We start from the raw sequence: 21,596 nt of genomic DNA, 5'->3' as shown, positions 1-21,596 counted from the left end.
GTTGCATCGAACCCCTGCTTACAACTCCGACTGGCGTAATCAGAGCCGACTGAGACCCAATCGACTGGAGACGCCCGCTCGGTAAGGACCAGGAAATGGACGGAGAAAGCAAGGTAGGGTACCCAAGTCAACCGTAATACTGAGGACCGTACCCTATACACCTACAGGACAGTACCCTGCGACCTCCCTGACATAACAGAACCCAAGCAGTGTTGTAGGCGCCGACTATTTTCCCAACAGTGTTGTGGGCGCCGTCAACTCCCATACCAGATAAATATGGTAAGGCTCCCCCACATGCCTCTGAAGCATCGATGGTGTTGTGGGCGTCGACATTTACCGTAGCAGGCGAACGCGGTAAAACCCCTCACATGTCTCTAGGCATCAACAGTATAGCAGGTACCGATATCTGCTATACCTGAAGAAGACGACATAGCCTCCCACGTGCATCTGACATTCCACAGTATTGTGGGCGTCTATCATCGTCTTGTACCCGTCGGCGTAGGCAACAAACGTACTTTCTCCCTCTCGCTTGTAAAGCCATCTCCTTCATCTATAAAAGGAGATGTGCTCTCTTCCAACAGACAGGTTGATTCGGATCGATCAATTCACTAGTACACAACAGTAGAATCACCAGGTTCAAACCACGAGTACACGCTCGAACACTTAGCACATAGCGGAGCTCCCGTTGCTCTCGATCCCTCCAACCAGAGTCCGACTAGACCTCTTGTACCTCCCATCTTTCTTCTTCTCATTTGTAACCCCACTGCAAACTTCGAGCACCTGGGCTTAGGAATAAAGTCATCCGACCGACTCAAACTGGACGTAGGGCACATTGCCTGAACCAGTATAAACCCTATGTCATTGAGTGTTAGGCCACCTCCGATCACAACGTACGGTAAAACTACAAATATTTACGTGTTGATCACTTTCTACACCGATAATATGTGAATCGGAGAAATAAACCTAGAGGAGTTTCTAAAAAAACAAGTAAAAAAGAAAAACACAAACAAAACGCATGCTACGGGCTGGGCCAGTGGGCCTACTCGCAGCGTAAGTCTTCCCGAGCCCCGACCCGAAGCAGTCGTCCAACTTGACGCACCGAACACAGAGCGCGAAACCCCACGGGCTCCGACCCTTCTCGCTCCCGGCTCTTTCCTTCTCCCCGTGCCGTCGTCAAACCGCCGCTTTCCAATTCCAAGCTATCAAGGCAGGAGCAGGCCCCCTTCCGTCTCCGCACGCCACAGCAGGAGCCTCGCCGCGCGTGCAGTGCGATCAGAGGGTCGGCCATGATGAGGAGCGTCAGCGGCACCGGCTCGGCCGGGAGCCGGAGCGACCCCGGCGGCAGCGGCGAGCTGTCCCGCTTCTCCGTCGCCACCACAGCGTCATCCGCGAGCGGTGGCGGGCGCGGGATCTCTTTCCTTGACGCCTTCCGGGCCTGCTTCGTGCCCCCGGAGGCGCGCTCGCCGGAGAACTCCATGTCCGACGAATCCCACCCCTCCCACCAACGTACGTAGGAAAACGCACTTGTCTCCACCCATTTCTCCACTGCTTTTGTACTTTCAGGTTCCTTTTTCAGTCCAAGATGGCGCTTTTTGCCAGAAAAGCTAGTCCATTTATGCTCTATTTTGGAGACTACATACTGTTATTTGTGCACTAATGCCGCAAAAGTACTCTTGTACAATGAACAGTTTTCGAGATATTTTCTCCAATTATTAGTAACTAGTGTCTAATTAGTACTTCCAGCTTTGTTTGCAAAAGATTTAATTTTGATCTTAGCTTAAATTTTATTGCTGCAGTTTTGCAGCATGTCTGCTGCAACAATAACATTTGTCTCCTGCTGAGCTTTACTATAAACCGGACGTGTGCGACACTTCGCCTGTCTGTCCTTCATGGTTTTATTTATTTATTTGTTTGCCTTCCATCTGTCACCATGTGGCCCTGTCCCAGCCCCATACGAGCTGCCATACTATATGCAAACCCCTACCACAATCTACGAATTTGTTAATGTCCTCTATGATTGAAGGAGAATTCCGAAACCTGTAAAGAATGGTGAACTGTGACCTTCTTGTTAATTCTTTCAAAGTCCTGACGACATTAAATATCTTAGTGATGTATAGATAAGCTATCCTTGAATGGGCGCTGTTGAATTCATTGAACCATACACGTAAACGCTTTTTGACTATTTTTGCAGCACGTGCTATATCGATATGTTTTCTGGCATGCTCAGGGCCTTACCTCTGTTAAATTTGCAGTCTCACAGTCTTTGAGCTCACAAGGTTCTAACAGTGGGAGCGTGTTTGGGAGCAGGCGATCAATTAAAGGAATGTATAGTCCCATGCACAAGAGTTCTTTAGATAGGGAGATCCCTGGCAGCACAAAATTCTCCTTGCCACAGATCCAGAAAGCAACAAAGAACTTCTCACCAAACTTCAAGATTGGGCAGGGTGGTTCTGGGACTGTATACAAGGGTCAGCTTGCTGATGGTACTCTTGTCGCTGTCAAACGGGCCAAGAAGGTTTTTGCTTATTTTCTTATGATCTGTTTGTATAAACTAGTTCTCGATACAAGAATATATGAGTTTTCATCATTTCCAGAATGTGTATGATAAGCGTATGGGTCGTGAGTTCTGGAACGAGATTGAGACATTGCAACGCATTGAGCACCAGAATTTGGTTAGATTTCATGGGTACCTGGAGTTTGGTGGCGAGCAGTTGATTATTGTGGAGTATGTTCCCAATGGGAATCTTCGAGAGCACCTGGACTGTAAGAATGTCATGGTCCTGTCAATTTCTTACACGAGGATAGCTATTAGAGTTGCAATGGTTTGTAGCCTTGTACCAACTGTATATTACATGAGGATAGCTATATGCAGGTATAAATGGTAAAATATTGGAATTCTCAATGAGATTGGAAATTGCAATTGATGTGGCTCATGCTATTACATATCTTCATACCTATTCAGGTAATTATTCTTCCAGCTGCAGTTTGTTGCTAATTTTCCATATTAATTGTTCCTTTTGTTCTGGGGTGTAATGTTCCAGGAATAATCTTTGATGTTCTAGTATTTACCTTTTAATCCAGAAAATACATTTCAATTTTGAATACTTCAACTATTCGTTTTCTTTATTTCTGAAATGATATAACAAAATTCATAGTTAACAAGTTCTCATATGTTATGGTTGTCTACTTTTGCTGTAATTATTAATTAATAGAGATGAGACAACTGAAACTAGCATTAGATATTATTCCGGGAACAGCTGTGGCAATAATAATCAACACCTAACAAAAATATTCAAGATTTATAAATTTTAGTCCTAATGGGGAAGCAGTCAATATAATATTTAATTGAGATGTCGATTTCTTCTTTTTGCATGACTGTACTCCACACCCATAAGAGTAATGTACGTGCTCTCTTTGATTATTTTGCATGCTAATCTGTAGGGAATTATTGTGTATTTGATGATGGATCCTTCATAACATACCTAGTAAATGACACTAGAAGAACCCTTTCCACAAATTTGCAACAAGCTTTTACCCAGGATACTAATTAAAAGAAACTATCTAAGCTAAATTTTAGGTATATATTAGATGTAAGATTCTATGCTACATATCTTGAAGAAATATTGGATGCTACAAACTTGCTTGGACGTTGTAGGGCTTGATCTTCAGATGGTAGATTGAAGACTTCTTTTGTTGTGTAGCTTTACTTTCATATAAAGAAATCATCTGTGAACACCTAGCACCCGGATCATTAGCAATTAATACTCTAATTTATTCCATCCATGTAGACCAACCAGTCATCCACAGGGACATCAAATCCTCAAACATTCTTCTAATGAACAATTGTCGAGCCAAGGTTGCTGACTTCGGATTCGCCAAACTGGCTCCAACTGATGCTAGTCATATTTCTACTCAAGTCAAAGGAACAGCAGGCTATCTTGATCCAGAATATCTCAGAACATACCAGCTCAATGAGAAGAGTGATGTCTACTCCTTTGGAGTCCTTCTGGTGGAGTTGGTTACTGGGAGGCGCCCTATAGAGCCAAAGAGGTCAATCATTGAGCGTGTTACCACAAAATGGGTTAGTTGCTGTCGCTCCAGACATCATACTTGTATTGCATTACCACTGGTTCCCATTACCTGATGAAATAGAAACAGAGTCATGTAGTAATATGTCAACAAAAATAGTCTATATTTGGTCTTAATGTGCTTCATTCATGTCCTATTAATATACTACACGTGTTTTTACTTTTTACAGGCAATGGAAAAATTTGCAGAGGGCAATGCTATCCAAACACTAGATCCAAATCTGGAAGCAACCGATGCGATCAATCTTGCAGTCGAGAAGTTGTACGAGCTGGCTCTGCAATGCTTAGCTCCAACAAAGAGGAACCGACCGAGCATGAGGCGGTCCGTAGAGATTCTGTGGAGCATACGTAAAGATTACAGGGAGTTGGTTGTACCCACCTCTGCCATGAACTGAAGCAGATCATCTGGAGCAATCAAGTGAACAGAAGATGTATTCCAGTTTGCCTCTCTTCAAAGATTGGTGGTGGAAATCACCCAATTGCTGGGATTCTTTCAGTTACCGCAAGTGGTTGTGAACAGGACTGATGGCCTTCCTAGATGTTTTGTGTCTACTAGCTAGAAACCAGAAAATCCCCTACAGGTCTTAGTATGCTGTGTGAAAATGTTGCTGAGCAAACATATACGAGTACCAGCTATCTAATGGTGTGTATATCTTGTAGGTTTTCTTATACAGGTAAATGCATCACGCATGAAGAAATCTTCTTGTTTCCATGCAGTAATGCATCTTTTGTTTTGTTGTCTATGATGGGCAATGTTCAGCGTATGATTAGCAACATTCAGTACCTGTATTTGTGCTCTTTCAGTCTTTCTTTCCTGGCGTTCAATTTGTGCGGTGCCTCATCCCGGCACAGGGGGTGCGGGACTCACTGTTGTCGTAGTTTGGACGGGGGAACTGGGAGCTGCCTTCCTGACAAGTAGCTCAGTTACCTCTTTTATCTTCGAGCTAAAATGTCGATTAATGTCAGCCTCTATAACTCCGTCCAATTATGGCATGCAAACATGCAGTTTATTGCATCCCAACTGAACACTCTCTTCTCAATCAGACGATATATAACTAAACATGATCTCTTCTCAGTCAGCAGACAATTAAACTAGGCAGCCAGCCGCGTGCAGGATGTTACGGCTCTCTTCCTCCCAGCCGTACAAGAGCCAAAACTGCATCTCACGGAAGGACAGAGACAAAAATGACTGGATTTGAGAGGAAGCCCGCAGCCGTACGGTTTTACGGGACAGGATTCTTCACCCTAAAAGACGCATGGTAATAATATCATAACCGCAGATTATTACATACTCAACACGGTCATCGCTTTACATAAACAAGGAAGTTTCGACAAACATTCACCCAACCATCACCGAAAGATTGGACCAAAATTCAATTGCAATGAAACGGCTCCTGAAATAGTACTGCAGTATCCAGCTACAGCACCAGGTTCAAGTATATATGCAGAGCAGGTAGCAAATCCTGAAGCATCACAGAAGATAGGTAGCAAAAAAGATTGAATGCAGATCCCAAATAGCTCGTCAAGTCGTCACTTTGCAGCAAACGTCGTCAAGGATATACGTCTGGTAGGATGGCAACGAAAAACAAACTTGCACTTCTCATCGAAAACTCAATCAAGGCAAAACATGTACCCTCCTCAACCATCTCCAGTTCTCCATACTTGTCTCCATACTTGAAAATTAACTGTGCCATCTTAAAAGTAGGATATACCGTGACACGTCATTGTGTGGCCCAAAATTATGAGTTCAGCGACTATCTGGTATAAGCTGATCACTAGTACATCTGAACTGCTATGGATTCACTTCAATCATGAAATTAACTAGGGCCATCAGGATTTGAAGGCAAGAGGTCATTTTAACCAAATACCGCTACTTATGAAAAAACAGTCTATGTTTACTTGTGATGTGTTTAACAAATAGCCAAATGAATTATGTATAAGAAGTCAAATGGAGAACAGGCAAGAGCAGATTGCAACTAACATGCAGGAAATGTCAATATACAGCATCCAGATAGACCATAGGACCCCAGAGTCCAGAAGTCTCAGCTCTTTCTTTCGTTTGACAGACATTTTTTGTGGAGGAAAAGATTAATAAATGTTTCTTCCTTGGAAAAGGAGAACAGTTACAGAAGGTGCTTATGTACTGCTAAGGCTCAACTTTGGTTTTGCTTTTGCAATCTAGTGCAAATCTAACAATGCACTGAACTGTTACAAATAATCTATCTACGAAAACAAGATTAGTCATTAAAATCATATAGCATGCTCCTAACTATTCCATTCATAACACTACAATATTTATATTTGAGAGCTAGTACTTGTTTCCCTGTCAAGGAACACATTCACTGGCTTGGTAGTAATTCAGGTATTAAGAACCTAGGCAAATCCATGCCAGAATGCACATCAGGTAAAATTCAAAGCATAAGAGTTCACATTTTAGTATCTTCTGTAACTTCCAAATTGACAATGTCATTCTTCTTGGAAAGCACAGCAGAAACAATTAACAAGCTTGTCACGACAATGGACACAGCACATTAGTTAATGATTGAACAGCTGTGAAGTTCACCAGGCACCCAGAAGCAACGGATTGTGATTTATCTTCCTTTGTACAACCACGCGATATAAAGTTGCAAACAAAAAGGGGCAGACCCAGCGCCGGAGGCTCCCACATGAGTGGGGTCTAGGGAAGGGAAAAACCGAGGCAAGCCTTCCCCCGCAAAATATGCGGAGAGGCTGCTTCGAACCCACGACCTGGTGACTCAGTGAGACAACTGTCACCACTGCACCAGGCCTGCCCCAAACAACATCACAAATTATTTAAAAATATGAGATTGCTACCCTTGAGAGTATAAAGATGATGAGATGAATGTAACAGAAATCATTTTTATATAAAGCGGTTGAGTAATCAAAATAGACTAACCTTATGTTGTACTCGGGTGCAATCATGTTAATCCAAGTAGATAAATAAGTATGGAATACTATGCTGAAAAAAAATAAAAGAAATAAAAAATAATAGCTTCCCATTTACAGCTCTAAGTCTCAGATTCGATACAGCGCTGATCATAACCAGCGCACAACTACCTTCCGCAAATGTACATTGATATTTTGAGAAACTCAAGTTTCTAAGCTAAAGATTTTAGCATTTTCCTCAACAAAGAAACAGATAATCCCACTATAAGTTGTCAGAACAGTTGGGCGATGGATCTCCTAGCAAATAAAAAAAAAACATCTACAGTAGCAAGCACAAACTTCACTACTATCCTAATTCTATAGTATCAAGCAAGCTTTTACCTCTGAGGTTTGCACCTCCTCCTATGCCGGGTGAAATCTGAAACAAACTTAAATATTTTGCTGCACCCAGGCGTCGTGCATTTGTAAGGCTTGACCCCAGCATGGACCTTGAAATGCTCAGCCCGATCCCATGACCACTTGAAAGCCATATTACAACCATCCCATGGGCACTTGTAAGGCATATCATCGTTGTGTGCACTCTGGTGGCGCCTCAGGTACCTGTGGGATCTGAAATGTTTGTTGCATGAATTGACCGTGCACATGTTCTTCTTGTGGACAGCAAGCTCAGCTTTTGTCTTGAACGCCATGTGGCAGTAATCAATATTACATTCAAATTTATTTGTCTTCATCTTTTTAACCTTGCTTGCAGCTGAATTATCCATAAGGTCTTTCTTTATGTCAGCAAGTTTAACATCTATGGACCCAGCTGTTGACAAGACACTTTCACAACGATCACTTCTCACCAGTGTCTCCTCTTTCTCGCATATAACACCATCTTCCAAGTCAATATTTTCCTTCTTTACCTCCAGCAGCTCCAGCTTCCTCTTACCTGTCCGCCTAGCATAACAAATAACATCTGTTCTCCCTGATTTACCAATGCTTCTAGTCACTGCGTCTAATACACGTAAAACACTGGGTGCAACAGATTTATCCTTTGATACTTCTGCCTTAACGGTTGGTCCTCTGGCTCTAACAGGACCATTGGTTGTGGAATTCACAGAACCACCGTCTTCTGAAGCATCACATCGAGAAGGCTGCACTGTACTAGCAACAGTGTCTATAGCATTTCCAACCTGCACATTGCCTATGTTCGGATCACAACTAGGCGGCTGTGGCTCATCTAAAGCAGCAGTATCATCTACATTGCAAGAAGCTCTGCCAGCATCTTCCGGTTCAGCAGCAACTTCACTAGCAATATAATCTTTGCCTGCAGATTCCAGTTCAGTAGTTTCATGCACGAAAGAACCTGTATCACTAACTTCCGCCACGGTGGTTATAACCCCTGGATCAGTAACAGGTTTGCCTGTAACTTCTGGCATAGTGCTTGTAACCCCTGGCACATCGGCCGATTCATTAGCGAGGGACGCGCCCTTGAAAACTCCTAATTCAGTGGTCGACCCATTCACAAGAGAATTCTCCGCTGTAACCTCCAGCTTGGAGTCACCACCCGGAAGAGAAGCTCTAAATTTAACTCCCTGCTCAATAGCAGCATCATTGACAACAAAAGCACCGGCTTTAGCTGCAGGACCAGCAGCAGCTTCACTAACAGGAGTAGCACCTTCCGGTTTAACCTCAGAAGCACGTTTAAAAACTCGCAGTCCCACAGGAGCTTTATTCACAGGAGGTACATGATCAATCTTGCATTTCTTAACTGAAATCGTCCATATAACACCAAAAGGAACAGTAAGTTATTGCATTAGCATTTACCACGGTGCAAACGCAAATGATATTTTGAACGGAAATACAGTGCGAACCTTCGGGAGCAGGCGGTCGCTGGGGCAAGCCGACGCGCTCGTCGGCCCTGACATCGGATTCCGGCACCCGGCCGGCAATGTGCCCTTTGAGCTTGATGGCGTCCTGGCCCTCCTGCGATTCCAGGGCACACCCCCACTGTTACACCCCCCGCCCCAAACGAAGTAAAAGCGCTCCCCTCCATGGCGACGCGGGCGAATAATGCAGCGATAGAGGAGGGGGGAGGAGAAGGGGATCGAGTTACCTGCGGGGCGGGGCGGCTGAGCTCGCAGAAGGCGCAGCAGTCGTCGTCGTCGGTGTGGAGCCAGGGCGCGGCGGGCGGGGGCGGCGGCGAGGAGGGGGCGGCGGTGGTGGCGGAGCCGGGGGAGGTGGAGGAGAGGAGGCGCGCGGCGTAGCGACGGATGCGCATGGCGCTGGTCGGCCGCGGCGTTGGGGCGGCGGAGACGGTGGTCGGTGGTGGCGGTGGTGGGGGCAGGGGGTGGACAGGCGCACGAGGGACGCGGACGCGGTGCGCGGTGCGGAAGGGGTTGGGGAATTTCGGCCGGGAGCTCTCGCCCTCCTGTGACCTGTGCTGTGCTGTGGCCGTTCCCCTGGGGAAGAATTTCCTGGCGGTGTGTGGCTTTCGCGTCCGGACAGCCCACCCCCCTTTCGTGCTGCGTTTCCTTCGCTTCGCCTCTGGTCCTTCCTCTATGTAACCAACCTCCTGTTCTTGTGTTTCTTTTTTATTTTGATGATAGGTCATTTGTTGTGTTATTTATATTATTATTAGGCTACTGTTTAGTTCAAAGGTGGGTGCGGGAATGGTAATGCGATTAGCTTTTTTGAGGGGATGGTAATGCGATTAGCTGCCAGCGCTAATAATATGTGAATCGGAGAAATAAACCTAGAGGAGTTTCTAAAAAAACAAGTAAAAAAGAAAAACACAAACAAAACGCATGCTACGGGCTGGGCCAGTGGGCCTACTCGCAGCGTAAGTCTTCCCGAGCCCCGACCCGAAGCAGTCGTCCAACTTGACGCACCGAACACAGAGCGCGAAACCCCACGGGCTCCGACCCTTCTCGCTCCCGGCTCTTTCCTTCTCCCCGTGCCGTCGTCAAACCGCCGCTTTCCAATTCCAAGCTATCAAGGCAGGAGCAGGCCCCCTTCCGTCTCCGCACGCCACAGCAGGAGCCTCGCCGCGCGTGCAGTGCGATCAGAGGGTCGGCCATGATGAGGAGCGTCAGCGGCACCGGCTCGGCCGGGAGCCGGAGCGACCCCGGCGGCAGCGGCGAGCTGTCCCGCTTCTCCGTCGCCACCACAGCGTCATCCGCGAGCGGTGGCGGGCGCGGGATCTCTTTCCTTGACGCCTTCCGGGCCTGCTTCGTGCCCCCGGAGGCGCGCTCGCCGGAGAACTCCATGTCCGACGAATCCCACCCCTCCCACCAACGTACGTAGGAAAACGCACTTGTCTCCACCCATTTCTCCACTGCTTTTGTACTTTCAGGTTCCTTTTTCAGTCCAAGATGGCGCTTTTTGCCAGAAAAGCTAGTCCATTTATGCTCTATTTTGGAGACTACATACTGTTATTTGTGCACTAATGCCGCAAAAGTACTCTTGTACAATGAACAGTTTTCGAGATATTTTCTCCAATTATTAGTAACTAGTGTCTAATTAGTACTTCCAGCTTTGTTTGCAAAAGATTTAATTTTGATCTTAGCTTAAATTTTATTGCTGCAGTTTTGCAGCATGTCTGCTGCAACAATAACATTTGTCTCCTGCTGAGCTTTACTATAAACCGGACGTGTGCGACACTTCGCCTGTCTGTCCTTCATGGTTTTATTTATTTATTTGTTTGCCTTCCATCTGTCACCATGTGGCCCTGTCCCAGCCCCATACGAGCTGCCATACTATATGCAAACCCCTACCACAATCTACGAATTTGTTAATGTCCTCTATGATTGAAGGAGAATTCCGAAACCTGTAAAGAATGGTGAACTGTGACCTTCTTGTTAATTCTTTCAAAGTCCTGACGACATTAAATATCTTAGTGATGTATAGATAAGCTATCCTTGAATGGGCGCTGTTGAATTCATTGAACCATACACGTAAACGCTTTTTGACTATTTTTGCAGCACGTGCTATATCGATATGTTTTCTGGCATGCTCAGGGCCTTACCTCTGTTAAATTTGCAGTCTCACAGTCTTTGAGCTCACAAGGTTCTAACAGTGGGAGCGTGTTTGGGAGCAGGCGATCAATTAAAGGAATGTATAGTCCCATGCACAAGAGTTCTTTAGATAGGGAGATCCCTGGCAGCACAAAATTCTCCTTGCCACAGATCCAGAAAGCAACAAAGAACTTCTCACCAAACTTCAAGATTGGGCAGGGTGGTTCTGGGACTGTATACAAGGGTCAGCTTGCTGATGGTACTCTTGTCGCTGTCAAACGGGCCAAGAAGGTTTTTGCTTATTTTCTTATGATCTGTTTGTATAAACTAGTTCTCGATACAAGAATATATGAGTTTTCATCATTTCCAGAATGTGTATGATAAGCGTATGGGTCGTGAGTTCTGGAACGAGATTGAGACATTGCAACGCATTGAGCACCAGAATTTGGTTAGATTTCATGGGTACCTGGAGTTTGGTGGCGAGCAGTTGATTATTGTGGAGTATGTTCCCAATGGGAATCTTCGAGAGCACCTGGACTGTAAGAATGTCATGGTCCTGTCAATTTCTTACACGAGGATAGCTATTAGAGTTGCAATGGTTTGTAGCCTTGTACCAACTGTATATTACATGAGGATAGCTATATGCAGGTATAAATGGTAAAATATTGGAATTCTCAATGAGATTGGAAATTGCAATTGATGTGGCTCATGCTATTACATATCTTCATACCTATTCAGGTAATTATTCTTCCAGCTGCAGTTTGTTGCTAATTTTCCATATTAATTGTTCCTTTTGTTCTGGGGTGTAATGTTCCAGGAATAATCTTTGATGTTCTAGTATTTACCTTTTAATCCAGAAAATACATTTCAATTTTGAATACTTCAACTATTCGTTTTCTTTATTTCTGAAATGATATAACAAAATTCATAGTTAACAAGTTCTCATATGTTATGGTTGTCTACTTTTGCTGTAATTATTAATTAATAGAGATGAGACAACTGAAACTAGCATTAGATATTATTCCGGGAACAGCTGTGGCAATAATAATCAACACCTAACAAAAATATTCAAGATTTATAAATTTTAGTCCTAATGGGGAAGCAGTCAATATAATATTTAATTGAGATGTCGATTTCTTCTTTTTGCATGACTGTACTCCACACCCATAAGAGTAATGTACGTGCTCTCTTTGATTATTTTGCATGCTAATCTGTAGGGAATTATTGTGTATTTGATGATGGATCCTTCATAACATACCTAGTAAATGACACTAGAAGAACCCTTTCCACAAATTTGCAACAAGCTTTTACCCAGGATACTAATTAAAAGAAACTATCTAAGCTAAATTTTAGGTATATATTAGATGTAAGATTCTATGCTACATATCTTGAAGAAATATTGGATGCTACAAACTTGCTTGGACGTTGTAGGGCTTGATCTTCAGATGGTAGATTGAAGACTTCTTTTGTTGTGTAGCTTTACTTTCATATAAAGAAATCATCTGTGAACACCTAGCACCCGGATCATTAGCAATTAATACTCTAATTTATTCCATCCATGTAGACCAACCAGTCATCCACAGGGACATCAAATCCTCAAACATTCTTCTAATGAACAATTGTCGAGCCAAGGTTGCTGACTTCGGATTCGCCAAACTGGCTCCAACTGATGCTAGTCATATTTCTACTCAAGTCAAAGGAACAGCAGGCTATCTTGATCCAGAATATCTCAGAACATACCAGCTCAATGAGAAGAGTGATGTCTACTCCTTTGGAGTCCTTCTGGTGGAGTTGGTTACTGGGAGGCGCCCTATAGAGCCAAAGAGGTCAATCATTGAGCGTGTTACCACAAAATGGGTTAGTTGCTGTCGCTCCAGACATCATACTTGTATTGCATTACCACTGGTTCCCATTACCTGATGAAATAGAAACAGAGTCATGTAGTAATATGTCAACAAAAATAGTCTATATTTGGTCTTAATGTGCTTCATTCATGTCCTATTAATATACTACACGTGTTTTTACTTTTTACAGGCAATGGAAAAATTTGCAGAGGGCAATGCTATCCAAACACTAGATCCAAATCTGGAAGCAACCGATGCGATCAATCTTGCAGTCGAGAAGTTGTACGAGCTGGCTCTGCAATGCTTAGCTCCAACAAAGAGGAACCGACCGAGCATGAGGCGGTCCGTAGAGATTCTGTGGAGCATACGTAAAGATTACAGGGAGTTGGTTGTACCCACCTCTGCCATGAACTGAAGCAGATCATCTGGAGCAATCAAGTGAACAGAAGATGTATTCCAGTTTGCCTCTCTTCAAAGATTGGTGGTGGAAATCACCCAATTGCTGGGATTCTTTCAGTTACCGCAAGTGGTTGTGAACAGGACTGATGGCCTTCCTAGATGTTTTGTGTCTACTAGCTAGAAACCAGAAAATCCCCTACAGGTCTTAGTATGCTGTGTGAAAATGTTGCTGAGCAAACATATACGAGTACCAGCTATCTAATGGTGTGTATATCTTGTAGGTTTTCTTATACAGGTAAATGCATCACGCATGAAGAAATCTTCTTGTTTCCATGCAGTAATGCATCTTTTGTTTTGTTGTCTATGATGGGCAATGTTCAGCGTATGATTAGCAACATTCAGTACCTGTATTTGTGCTCTTTCAGTCTTTCTTTCCTGGCGTTCAATTTGTGCGGTGCCTCATCCCGGCACAGGGGGTGCGGGACTCACTGTTGTCGTAGTTTGGACGGGGGAACTGGGAGCTGCCTTCCTGACAAGTAGCTCAGTTACCTCTTTTATCTTCGAGCTAAAATGTCGATTAATGTCAGCCTCTATAACTCCGTCCAATTATGGCATGCAAACATGCAGTTTATTGCATCCCAACTGAACACTCTCTTCTCAATCAGACGATATATAACTAAACATGATCTCTTCTCAGTCAGCAGACAATTAAACTAGGCAGCCAGCCGCGTGCAGGATGTTACGGCTCTCTTCCTCCCAGCCGTACAAGAGCCAAAACTGCATCTCACGGAAGGACAGAGACAAAAATGACTGGATTTGAGAGGAAGCCCGCAGCCGTACGGTTTTACGGGACAGGATTCTTCACCCTAAAAGACGCATGGTAATAATATCATAACCGCAGATTATTACATACTCAACACGGTCATCGCTTTACATAAACAAGGAAGTTTCGACAAACATTCACCCAACCATCACCGAAAGATTGGACCAAAATTCAATTGCAATGAAACGGCTCCTGAAATAGTACTGCAGTATCCAGCTACAGCACCAGGTTCAAGTATATATGCAGAGCAGGTAGCAAATCCTGAAGCATCACAGAAGATAGGTAGCAAAAAAGATTGAATGCAGATCCCAAATAGCTCGTCAAGTCGTCACTTTGCAGCAAACGTCGTCAAGGATATACGTCTGGTAGGATGGCAACGAAAAACAAACTTGCACTTCTCATCGAAAACTCAATCAAGGCAAAACATGTACCCTCCTCAACCATCTCCAGTTCTCCATACTTGTCTCCATACTTGAAAATTAACTGTGCCATCTTAAAAGTAGGATATACCGTGACACGTCATTGTGTGGCCCAAAATTATGAGTTCAGCGACTATCTGGTATAAGCTGATCACTAGTACATCTGAACTGCTATGGATTCACTTCAATCATGAAATTAACTAGGGCCATCAGGATTTGAAGGCAAGAGGTCATTTTAACCAAATACCGCTACTTATGAAAAAACAGTCTATGTTTACTTGTGATGTGTTTAACAAATAGCCAAATGAATTATGTATAAGAAGTCAAATGGAGAACAGGCAAGAGCAGATTGCAACTAACATGCAGGAAATGTCAATATACAGCATCCAGATAGACCATAGGACCCCAGAGTCCAGAAGTCTCAGCTCTTTCTTTCGTTTGACAGACATTTTTTGTGGAGGAAAAGATTAATAAATGTTTCTTCCTTGGAAAAGGAGAACAGTTACAGAAGGTGCTTATGTACTGCTAAGGCTCAACTTTGGTTTTGCTTTTGCAATCTAGTGCAAATCTAACAATGCACTGAACTGTTACAAATAATCTATCTACGAAAACAAGATTAGTCATTAAAATCATATAGCATGCTCCTAACTATTCCATTCATAACACTACAATATTTATATTTGAGAGCTAGTACTTGTTTCCCTGTCAAGGAACACATTCACTGGCTTGGTAGTAATTCAGGTATTAAGAACCTAGGCAAATCCATGCCAGAATGCACATCAGGTAAAATTCAAAGCATAAGAGTTCACATTTTAGTATCTTCTGTAACTTCCAAATTGACAATGTCATTCTTCTTGGAAAGCACAGCAGAAACAATTAACAAGCTTGTCACGACAATGGACACAGCACATTAGTTAATGATTGAACAGCTGTGAAGTTCACCAGGCACCCAGAAGCAACGGATTGTGATTTATCTTCCTTTGTACAACCACGCGATATAAAGTTGCAAACAAAAAGGGGCAGACCCAGCGCCGGAGGCTCCCACATGAGTGGGGTCTAGGGAAGGGAAAAACCGAGGCAAGCCTTCCCCCGCAAAATATGCGGAGAGGCTGCTTCGAACCCACGACCTGGTGACTCAGTGAGACAACTGTCACCACTGCACCAGGCCTGCCCCAAACAACATCACAAATTATTTAAAAATATGAGATTGCTACCCTTGAGAGTATAAAGATGATGAGATGAATGTAACAGAAATCATTTTTATATAAAGCGGTTGAGTAATCAAAATAGACTAACCTTATGTTGTACTCGGGTGCAATCATGTTAATCCAAGTAGATAAATAAGTATGGAATACTATGCTGAAAAAAAATAAAAGAAATAAAAAATAATAGCTTCCCATTTACAGCTCTAAGTCTCAGATTCGATACAGCGCTGATCATAACCAGCGCACAACTACCTTCCGCAAATGTACATTGATATTTTGAGAAACTCAAGTTTCTAAGCTAAAGATTTTAGCATTTTCCTCAACAAAGAAACAGATAATCCCACTATAAGTTGTCAGAACAGTTGGGCGATGGATCTCCTAGCAAATAAAAAAAAAACATCTACAGTAGCAAGCACAAACTTCACTACTATCCTAATTCTATAGTATCAAGCAAGCTTTTACCTCTGAGGTTTGCACCTCCTCCTATGCCGGGTGAAATCTGAAACAAACTTAAATATTTTGCTGCACCCAGGCGTCGTGCATTTGTAAGGCTTGACCCCAGCATGGACCTTGAAATGCTCAGCCCGATCCCATGACCACTTGAAAGCCATATTACAACCATCCCATGGGCACTTGTAAGGCATATCATCGTTGTGTGCACTCTGGTGGCGCCTCAGGTACCTGTGGGATCTGAAATGTTTGTTGCATGAATTGACCGTGCACATGTTCTTCTTGTGGACAGCAAGCTCAGCTTTTGTCTTGAACGCCATGTGGCAGTAATCAATATTACATTCAAATTTATTTGTCTTCATCTTTTTAACCTTGCTTGCAGCTGAATTATCCATAAGGTCTTTCTTTATGTCAGCAAGTTTAACATCTATGGACCCAGCTGTTGACAAGACACTTTCACAACGATCACTTCTCACCAGTGTCTCCTCTTTCTCGCATATAACACCATCTTCCAAGTCAATATTTTCCTTCTTTACCTCCAGCAGCTCCAGCTTCCTCTTACCTGTCCGCCTAGCATAACAAATAACATCTGTTCTCCCTGATTTACCAATGCTTCTAGTCACTGCGTCTAATACACGTAAAACACTGGGTGCAACAGATTTATCCTTTGATACTTCTGCCTTAACGGTTGGTCCTCTGGCTCTAACAGGACCATTGGTTGTGGAATTCACAGAACCACCGTCTTCTGAAGCATCACATCGAGAAGGCTGCACTGTACTAGCAACAGTGTCTATAGCATTTCCAACCTGCACATTGCCTATGTTCGGATCACAACTAGGCGGCTGTGGCTCATCTAAAGCAGCAGTATCATCTACATTGCAAGAAGCTCTGCCAGCATCTTCCGGTTCAGCAGCAACTTCACTAGCAATATAATCTTTGCCTGCAGATTCCAGTTCAGTAGTTTCATGCACGAAAGAACCTGTATCACTAACTTCCGCCACGGTGGTTATAACCCCTGGATCAGTAACAGGTTTGCCTGTAACTTCTGGCATAGTGCTTGTAACCCCTGGCACATCGGCCGATTCATTAGCGAGGGACGCGCCCTTGAAAACTCCTAATTCAGTGGTCGACCCATTCACAAGAGAATTCTCCGCTGTAACCTCCAGCTTGGAGTCACCACCCGGAAGAGAAGCTCTAAATTTAACTCCCTGCTCAATAGCAGCATCATTGACAACAAAAGCACCGGCTTTAGCTGCAGGACCAGCAGCAGCTTCACTAACAGGAGTAGCACCTTCCGGTTTAACCTCAGAAGCACGTTTAAAAACTCGCAGTCCCACAGGAGCTTTATTCACAGGAGGTACATGATCAATCTTGCATTTCTTAACTGAAATCGTCCATATAACACCAAAAGGAACAGTAAGTTATTGCATTAGCATTTACCACGGTGCAAACGCAAATGATATTTTGAACGGAAATACAGTGCGAACCTTCGGGAGCAGGCGGTCGCTGGGGCAAGCCGACGCGCTCGTCGGCCCTGACATCGGATTCCGGCACCCGGCCGGCAATGTGCCCTTTGAGCTTGATGGCGTCCTGGCCCTCCTGCGATTCCAGGGCACACCCCCACTGTTACACCCCCCGCCCCAAACGAAGTAAAAGCGCTCCCCTCCATGGCGACGCGGGCGAATAATGCAGCGATAGAGGAGGGGGGAGGAGAAGGGGATCGAGTTACCTGCGGGGCGGGGCGGCTGAGCTCGCAGAAGGCGCAGCAGTCGTCGTCGTCGGTGTGGAGCCAGGGCGCGGCGGGCGGGGGCGGCGGCGAGGAGGGGGCGGCGGTGGTGGCGGAGCCGGGGGAGGTGGAGGAGAGGAGGCGCGCGGCGTAGCGACGGATGCGCATGGCGCTGGTCGGCCGCGGCGTTGGGGCGGCGGAGACGGTGGTCGGTGGTGGCGGTGGTGGGGGCAGGGGGTGGACAGGCGCACGAGGGACGCGGACGCGGTGCGCGGTGCGGAAGGGGTTGGGGAATTTCGGCCGGGAGCTCTCGCCCTCCTGTGACCTGTGCTGTGCTGTGGCCGTTCCCCTGGGGAAGAATTTCCTGGCGGTGTGTGGCTTTCGCGTCCGGACAGCCCACCCCCCTTTCGTGCTGCGTTTCCTTCGCTTCGCCTCTGGTCCTTCCTCTATGTAACCAACCTCCTGTTCTTGTGTTTCTTTTTTATTTTGATGATAGGTCATTTGTTGTGTTATTTATATTATTATTAGGCTACTGTTTAGTTCAAAGGTGGGTGCGGGAATGGTAATGCGATTAGCTTTTTTGAGGGGATGGTAATGCGATTAGCTGCCAGCGCTAACTATTACAAGGGAATTAAAAACGCTACTTGTTTGGTTCAATCCAGGACAACAAAGACATTGTGTGTTCGATGCTAGTATCGAACACAACAAGGACAACACAAAAAGCTTATGACACTTTATTTATGAATTATCAAACCTTTTCTAAGACAAATTCTAAAGTAATCAAAATTCTCAGGTAAGAGAAAAGACTATTTCCATTCTTTTACAAATCAAAATATCAATAAATGGTTCAAAATCTCAATAAAAGTGATCAAATTTATGAACAATACACTTCTTAGAATACATTATCCATGAATGAACGCCCCTGTTCGTTTGGGCTTGTTTGGCTTATAAACCATACTTTTTCAGCCAACGAACAATATTTTTCTCTCACATCAAATCAATCAATGGTACTTTCAGCCATGGCTTATCAGCCAAACAAGCCCAAACGAACAGGGCGAAAATTATAAGGCAATATCTCTTTTGAGCTTCATGTGCTTCCCAAATGAACATTGGCATTAGCTTGTCAAATTATTATAGCTATCAGCAAGCATCAAGTAGCAAATCCTTCACTTCTTCCTTTAAGCCTCATCTAATGAAACAAAATGGTACAACGTGAGTACGTGTCATTTTTCCATATGTAACAGAAGCAAACTCTTCATAATGAAGAGAAAAAAAAAAATGGACCAACGGAACTGTCATCATGATGTAGTGTTCCACGGCAACAAAATACTAGACTCTACTTATAGCCAACAGCTTTTCATGTCACTTCGTACACAACTGCTAGATTATGTACATGTTCTACCACCTATCTATAAATTAAAAAATGAGCAAACTAGGCCGCTAACTACTAACCACATGACAACAACAACATGCTTGAAAAATACCGCAAAAAGTTAACATATAGAAATTAGAGTCCTGGCGTCATTTGTGGCTAGAAAAACACCAAGTAGGAGGAACATCCGAACAAGAGAATGGAAAGGTCATTAGGAACAACTTACAAGCAAGCACGATTAGTATGAAATTCTGACCTTAAAGTCTCTAAAACCGCAAAAAACATAGCTGTCTAATTTGGGACATTCACAAAGACACTTGCAACTTTGACAAGTTCAGAACCAATGAAACCAATGTTTGGCCAATTCAGTAATAGACTCAAACAAACGAATCATCAAATATTTGGGTGGCTCTGGACATTGTAGCACTTGTGAAAATAACATATTTATCCACACATTGCTAATGTGTCAAATTGAAAAGTAAAACAATAGAATTATTTTGAAACAAATTAAAATAGAAGCAACATTTTGAAATAATTACATGGCCAAGATTTTCATATTGCTGCTTCTCACATTGTTCGAATGTAGAATCAAAATCAATATACTCAACAATATTCAGTTACGATAACAATGTAGGACAAACTATAACTATACCACAGTACCTTAGGCAAAAGAAGGAAAAAAAAGCATTTGTCCATGCACATTGGGGCACCAAACTGAGAGCAAACTAAAATAACATTTATCCACAAGCATCAGGCAAAAGCTTCTATAGCAACTAAAGCAAGAGCTTAGTCAACAGCAAACTAAAGCTAGAGCTTAGAAGTATAGTACATAAAATGACCGGAATTAGATCCACAGTTGAGAGGAAAAAAATAAAGAAAACTAAAGTACAGAAATTGCTCTATTGTTTCTAACGCTAAATGCTCATTTTGAATACTACGGAATGTTTGGATAATTTTTTTATGCAAACTAACTACCTATCCGACAATTCTCTATACAAATTCGTTCATTCTAGACAGGCCGTGCATTATTGGACTTAAGCATTTGTGTGAAATGAAAAGTTCGTGGAATTTTCAAATCAAGCGAGGCCAGACATCTCTTGCTCACCAAACGATAACAAAGATTAACTAACCATATTCTAGCAAATAAATTCATAAAGGGATGAATAGAAAACCATTATCCACAAAATAAACTCAAAATTTTATACGATATATAATCTCTTACAACTAAAAAGAACAAAGTGTGAACACCGTTTTGGTACGACAATTGCCTTGGTTCGTCCGTCTACCACCCCATGCGATCGATCCCACCTGCCACGCTGTCCAACGGGCGAGCGAGAAAATGAAAGGCGCGATAGAAAAAAAAACTGACATCCCTGCGATCCCCATCTGCTTTGAAGGAAACAAATCGATCACCTGAGGCTACATGCATAGAAGGAAACAATAATCATGCATGGAAGAAAACATCGGTGGTGCCAAATAAAAGATGTGCATGTTATACATGGTGAGACTGGTGAACCTTCTGTAATTTCCTAAACGAATATTCCCACCATTAGTATATAGGTCCATTCCTCTGTGTTTCTTTGTTCTCCTATTAGCATATAATATGAAAGTATTGTTGTGTTCATCACCACTTCCAGTTGATTACTCCCATTAGCATATACTTCCTCTACCCCAAAATATAAGTCGTTATGGGATGCGTGCAGGTCAAACTTTCTCAACTTTAACTAGGTTTGTAAAAAATACGTGCAACATTTATATCTCTAAATAAGTTTATTATGAAAATATATTCAATGTTCTATATAATGATACTAATTATATATTATAAATATTAATATTCTTTTATATATAATTGGTCGAAGTTAAAAAAAGTTAACTTCTCGAGAAGCGAGAATAAATTCTATTTTGGGACCGAGGGAGCATATGAAAGCCAGTGTTGAAAATATTTTAACAATCAAGTTCGTCTTTGTCTGATTGGTAAGCTTAGACCTCATAATGGTATTAAAATTTTTGACTCTCATGGACACCCTCATGGATCAGTGCAAAGCATCCCAATCCTACAGCATACACAAATGACAACCTTAAAGTTATGATATTTTTAAAGGGTAAACAATAAAGACCATCTTAGACGTTCTGGCATTAAAGTATATACGTGCAGACACATAGACATGGTGGTGTAAGTGAGCAGCCGGCAGGAGTCGAGAGTTAGGGGTGTTTGATCCTAGAACTAAACTTTAGTCTCCTGTCACATTGAATTTTTAGATATCAATGGGGAGGACTAAACATGAGCTAATTATAAAACTAATTACATAAGTTGTGGCTAATTCGCTTGCCAGCGTCGTGTACAGGATGGTATGGAGATGTGGTG

The 21,596-nt window shown here is 43.3% G+C and overlaps 4 protein-coding genes across 4 annotated transcripts; 2 read left to right on the top strand and 2 right to left on the bottom strand.

Moving 5' to 3' along the window:
- The first annotated feature begins 1,102 nt into the window (after positions 1-1,102).
- On the top strand, positions 1,103-4,873 carry LOC136507759 (calmodulin-binding receptor-like cytoplasmic kinase 2). Its single transcript, XM_066502383.1, has 6 exons — positions 1,103-1,506; positions 2,253-2,515; positions 2,595-2,763; positions 2,873-2,962; positions 3,789-4,081; positions 4,259-4,873. The coding sequence occupies exons 1-6, from the start codon at positions 1,287-1,289 to the stop codon at positions 4,481-4,483; spliced, it is 1,260 nt and encodes a 419-aa protein (XP_066358480.1). The 5' UTR covers positions 1,103-1,286; the 3' UTR covers positions 4,484-4,873.
- A 2,015-nt stretch (positions 4,874-6,888) lies between these two features.
- LOC136552891 (uncharacterized) lies at positions 6,889-9,420 on the bottom strand. Its single transcript, XM_066544470.1, has 3 exons — positions 9,094-9,420; positions 8,852-8,963; positions 6,889-8,748 (listed from the first exon to the last, which is right to left on the bottom strand). The coding sequence occupies exons 1-3, from the start codon at positions 9,256-9,258 to the stop codon at positions 7,373-7,375; spliced, it is 1,653 nt and encodes a 550-aa protein (XP_066400567.1). The 5' UTR covers positions 9,259-9,420; the 3' UTR covers positions 6,889-7,372.
- Positions 9,421-9,871: 451 nt separating this feature from the next.
- On the top strand, positions 9,872-13,642 carry LOC136552901 (calmodulin-binding receptor-like cytoplasmic kinase 2). The gene is made up of 6 exons (XM_066544479.1): positions 9,872-10,275; positions 11,022-11,284; positions 11,364-11,532; positions 11,642-11,731; positions 12,558-12,850; positions 13,028-13,642. The coding sequence occupies exons 1-6, from the start codon at positions 10,056-10,058 to the stop codon at positions 13,250-13,252; spliced, it is 1,260 nt and encodes a 419-aa protein (XP_066400576.1). The 5' UTR covers positions 9,872-10,055; the 3' UTR covers positions 13,253-13,642.
- A 2,015-nt stretch (positions 13,643-15,657) lies between these two features.
- Positions 15,658-18,189, bottom strand: LOC136552880 (uncharacterized). Its single transcript, XM_066544461.1, has 3 exons — positions 17,863-18,189; positions 17,621-17,732; positions 15,658-17,517 (listed from the first exon to the last, which is right to left on the bottom strand). Exons 1-3 carry the CDS (start codon positions 18,025-18,027, stop codon positions 16,142-16,144), a joined length of 1,653 nt encoding a protein of 550 aa, XP_066400558.1. The 5' UTR covers positions 18,028-18,189; the 3' UTR covers positions 15,658-16,141.
- Between the last annotated feature and the right edge of the window lie 3,407 nt (positions 18,190-21,596).

This window comes from Miscanthus floridulus, chromosome 1 (genome assembly GCF_019320115.1).
Source record: "Miscanthus floridulus cultivar M001 chromosome 1, ASM1932011v1, whole genome shotgun sequence".
NCBI lineage: Eukaryota > Viridiplantae > Streptophyta > Magnoliopsida > Poales > Poaceae > Miscanthus > Miscanthus floridulus.
This window is presented reverse-complemented; position numbering and strand designations above follow the sequence as displayed.